Here is a 4,202-nt window from a genome sequence, read left to right on the forward strand (position 1 = left end):
ATACACACTGCTTCAGGTTCGGTGATTCCATTCTTGAAGGAAACTATCACAAAGCTTTGTAAAAGAATTAAAATTTCTAAAAACAATTTCTTTTCTCAGTTTTGAAGCAAAAAAAAGGGACCCCTTTTTGAATTAGAAATAAATTCAGGCTTAGCAGTACTCTGATCCACTATATTTTGAGTTTTCAAGGTATATATATAGGTCTAAATAATTCTTTATGTATTAAAAATTCTGGTTTTTTCTTGTTTTTTGCAACTGAAATTTTTGGATCAATTTATGAATCTTGATAGAGAAGGGAAATTTAAGGTTCTTTCTGAGATACCCATACTGGAAATCTCAAAAAGTTGATTTCTTTTTTGTTAGATTCAATTTAAAAGATATTATTTATGAAGTTTTTTAGCTACTAAGCTATGTTTGTAATGGGTTTCTGAAAAAGTTGGTTTCTTTATGGATGGATTCATTTTTTTTTTTTAAAAAAGATATTATTTTTGTTTATTTATGATGAGCTTTGTAGAGCTAATTGCAAAGGAATGTTTTGTTTTCTTCTTCTTTCTTGAGAATTAGTACTGGGATTCTTGATTTTCTGGTGGTCCTTTTTTTGGTTCTAATTTTCTATCATGACCTATTTCTAGGGGGTAATATTCTTGGCTGGTAGTTTCTTCTAAGACTTTGTTATAAGCTGAACATATAGTTTGACTGGTTTATTGCTATGGGAACCTAGAAAAGGGGAGGAGGAAACAAAAGGTTAAGAACTTGAATTTCTTGAAATATTTTCAGGTAAAATATCAGAAAGATGGAAACATTATTGATCATAATGAATGGAAGAAGATCCCACTTTATTTATGCTCCATGATTTTGTTATTATTTAAGATTAAAGGTGCCTGCACACTCTAGGTTCTTGATGGACTGAAAATTGAAGAACTTAAAAAAAATATTCTTGTTGGGCTAAGGTTAGCAGGTAGGAGAGCCTTGGTTTGCATATCCTTCCATACGTAGTATTTTTTCTCGTAGTTTTTTGTCCTTCGATTTCCTGTTACTCTCTAGTGTTTCTTGTACTTCGATTATTGCACTATTTTGTTGTAGTTATTGTTCCTTTTTTCGGAATGCTTTGCCATGCTTTTTATAGTATTTTGCCATGATTTCTACACTTTCGATTATTTCTTTTTCAATCTGCTTTGATATGCTTTACCTTGAGCGAGTTTCTATCAGAAACAACCTCTTTCCATTTGTGGGACTACTCTTGGTATGTTGTTGTTGCTGGGCTAATCATAAATTCATAACATGCTGTCTTAATAGTGTTTGTAGATTGTATCCATTCTTCTTACTATCTGAATTTCTTTTGTACAGGAACAAATAACTCTTATAGTACATTCAATTGTCATCAGGCTCCAAAATCCACTATTCATTGTTTCTGCCAACATTTTTGTTCAATAATTCAATCCCAGATTTTGATTCTATAAAGGGCAAGTAATTTACTTGATTTACTAAGACATGGCTTTGGCCTTTACCCCTTTGTCTTGGTGGCTTTGGAGTGGAAAGCATCAAGAACCTAAAATCTTGACAGGGACTTCTGTAAATTCATCACCTGATTCGAGTTTGTTGGAATTGGATACTTTGAAGTTAACTCTTGATAGGAGAAGGAATATAGCCTCCTCATCTAGAAAGGTTAAGCGAAAATGGGAGAGCCGAGAGGAGCGGAAGATTGATAGGGAGTATGATATTGTTCTTGTGCCATCAGATGGCGGATGTGTTTCAGGGACTGAGTCTGATGATTCGGACTGGTCCGTTGGATGGTTGGAGCCTCATGGGCCTGGATTCCGGAGTGATGATGATATAGATGATAGTTTTGCTGTACTAGTTCCTTGCTATGGACGTGGGCGTACAAATTTGGAAGATAATGCACAAGACAAGTTTATGCAGACCATTGGAAACTTCAGGGATATACATGCTTCTGGTAAGAATCAATTTCTTGAACTAGTCTCCTATTATATGAAGATAAAAACCAAATTTATTTGAAATATATCAAACTCCTTATAGAAGGGTGGTCTAGGAACAAGAGTAGAGTTGTCTCCGCTACCAATAGGTCTGAGCTGGCTGGTTACATTACACTCACTTGGGGTGCAACCCTTCCACGGACCCCATGTAAATGCAGGATGCTTCCAACTGCCCTTTTTATATCAAACTCCTTACAGAAAGGCTTAATTATATCGGCTGGTTGCAAATGACTAGTAAGTAGTAATTCAATGAGAAATACGTAAACTGATGTTGAAACAAACTTGACGCTTGTGGAAAATACCTGATTTGCACATGTACTATTACCTTTCGAAAGGTTCTTTCAACTTCCCCTCAACATAACTAAAATCTTTCATACAAGGACAAGTAACTACTTCAACAGAAAGTCTAGTTTCATATTCTGAATTTGATGAATTGAGCCTTCCCGCTTTTCTCTTCCTTCCTCTTTGTTAATGTGCTGAAATTATACTAGCAGATCTCATGCAAGCTCAGAATGTTATGATTGCCAAATGCTCCTTTCATTCAGTGCGGTGACTAAATTAGGTTGCTTCTGTTGGCCTCGTTGATCAAATGTTTTTAGGTCCTCTAATCTAGAGAAATTAGAATGTGTTCAAGATATTTATTTGGGTGATGATTATTATATTTTTGGGTCAGCGATGATTATTAACTAGTAATCTTATGTCATGACTGCAGCACTGAATCAACATCCAGAATGAATTTCTCATTGACGTATATAAAGAGCTCTCCTATATGATATGTGGCTGTTGCCTAGAGATCTTGTTGCGGAATAACCTGTTGTACATTAATATGACTCATATGTAGCATCGTATTTTGTCCTGTTTTCTACACAACTTAGATCTTGTCCCTTTCTATTTCCCTCTTGAAACTAAAAGTTAGATCTTGTCCTTTGTCACACACAACTTGATCAGTTGAGATGTACTTAGCATCATATCAGTTAGTAGGTGTTCGTAATTCAGATTTCTTGTTTGGAGTAGAATCTATGAGATCTTTAACAAGCCAGTTACAGGATAGCACGGGTTCTGTTTACTCATCGAGATATACATATTTGAACCTTGTCATTGAGAGACTTCTCATTTTTTATGCAACATCATTCTTGGCCATTACATATCCACAAATCTGAACTCTCTTTTCCTCTGAAATGTAACTTTTCTTTTGGAAGCATTACCACTTCAGCCCTTTTGTTCACATTCAATACTAAACAAGTTTTATATATATATATATTTTTGAACGATACATTGATTTATAAACCAAAAAGAAATGTATATAGCGTTGAATAACAGAACACTCTTTCCATCACTTTAGTTCTTACTTTTCTGTTCTGTACGTTGTGCTTATTGAATTTGGATTTTACATGCAGGGAATAAGAAGTTTATGGAACAGTGGCTCTCATCTTTGCGGTATAGCTGACATGCTGCAGTGGCTCAGTTGATTTGATCTCTTTTCTCCAGATTCTTTGTTGCAGTGGATCAAACACTAAGCTGTGTTTTGTTACCTATTACAAGCCTAAATATGGACTTAGGAGTAAATAAAAAGTTTAGCCGTAAAAAAATTAAAAATCGTCTAGGGACTCCCGGTACCTTGTGTGTCTTCTGTTTTTCAGAATTATTTGTGACCTCTACTTTATCTCTTGAAATTTGGTGTAAATTTGTCATTCAAACTGTCTGGAGGAAGGAGAAGAAAAGAATGATGCTTAAAGAAGGAAAACTGGGAAAAAAGAACAGAGGGAAAGCTAAGAAGCAATGGTTGTGATTATGATTGTAATATTCTTTGATGTAAATATCTGTGAATAGGTTCATCAGTTGTAAATATGCTTTTTTCTGGGATATAATTGGATACTTATGATGTTATTAGTAAGTATCATGTCATTATGAACATGCAGTTTCATCTACTTGTACTGAAAATATTTGGGAAGTTCAAATGTTATTAGTAAGAATAAATGTGTTTGTTGTTCAGAATGCTTTGTTATGCTTTTACTTTACTTCTTTTTTTGGACTGCTTTGGAATGTTTTTCCTTAAGCTGAGAGTCTATCGGAAACAATCTTTCTACCTCTGAGGTAGGGGTAAGGTTTATGTACACTCTACCCTCCCTAGGTCCCATTATGTGAGGTTACATTGGGTATGTTGTTGTAGTTGCTCCTATGGCTTTGGTTCAGTGATAAGACAAGTCA

General features: G+C 34.7%; 1 protein-coding gene across 8 annotated transcripts; it reads left to right on the top strand.

The window, feature by feature from the left end:
* LOC129880387 (uncharacterized) lies at window positions 1–3,989 on the top strand. Of its 8 annotated transcripts, none has more exons than XM_055954452.1 (3): window positions 1–189; window positions 1,348–1,954; window positions 2,707–3,348. In XM_055954452.1, exons 2-3 carry the CDS (start codon window positions 1,492–1,494, stop codon window positions 2,727–2,729), a joined length of 486 nt encoding a protein of 161 aa, XP_055810427.1. In that variant the 5' UTR covers window positions 1–189; window positions 1,348–1,491; the 3' UTR covers window positions 2,730–3,348. The 8 variants fall into 8 exon arrangements, with proteins under 8 accessions (XP_055810427.1, XP_055810372.1, XP_055810386.1 ...); XM_055954397.1 differs by lacking the exon at window positions 2,707–3,348 and adding an exon at window positions 3,392–3,989 and having other exon boundaries at window positions 3–189; XM_055954411.1 differs by lacking the exons at window positions 1–189; window positions 2,707–3,348 and adding exons at window positions 229–306; window positions 3,392–3,989.
* Window positions 3,990–4,202: the final 213 nt, after the last annotated feature.

Source organism: Solanum dulcamara, chromosome 1 (assembly GCF_947179165.1).
Source record: "Solanum dulcamara chromosome 1, daSolDulc1.2, whole genome shotgun sequence".
NCBI classification, from domain to species: domain Eukaryota; kingdom Viridiplantae; phylum Streptophyta; class Magnoliopsida; order Solanales; family Solanaceae; genus Solanum; species Solanum dulcamara.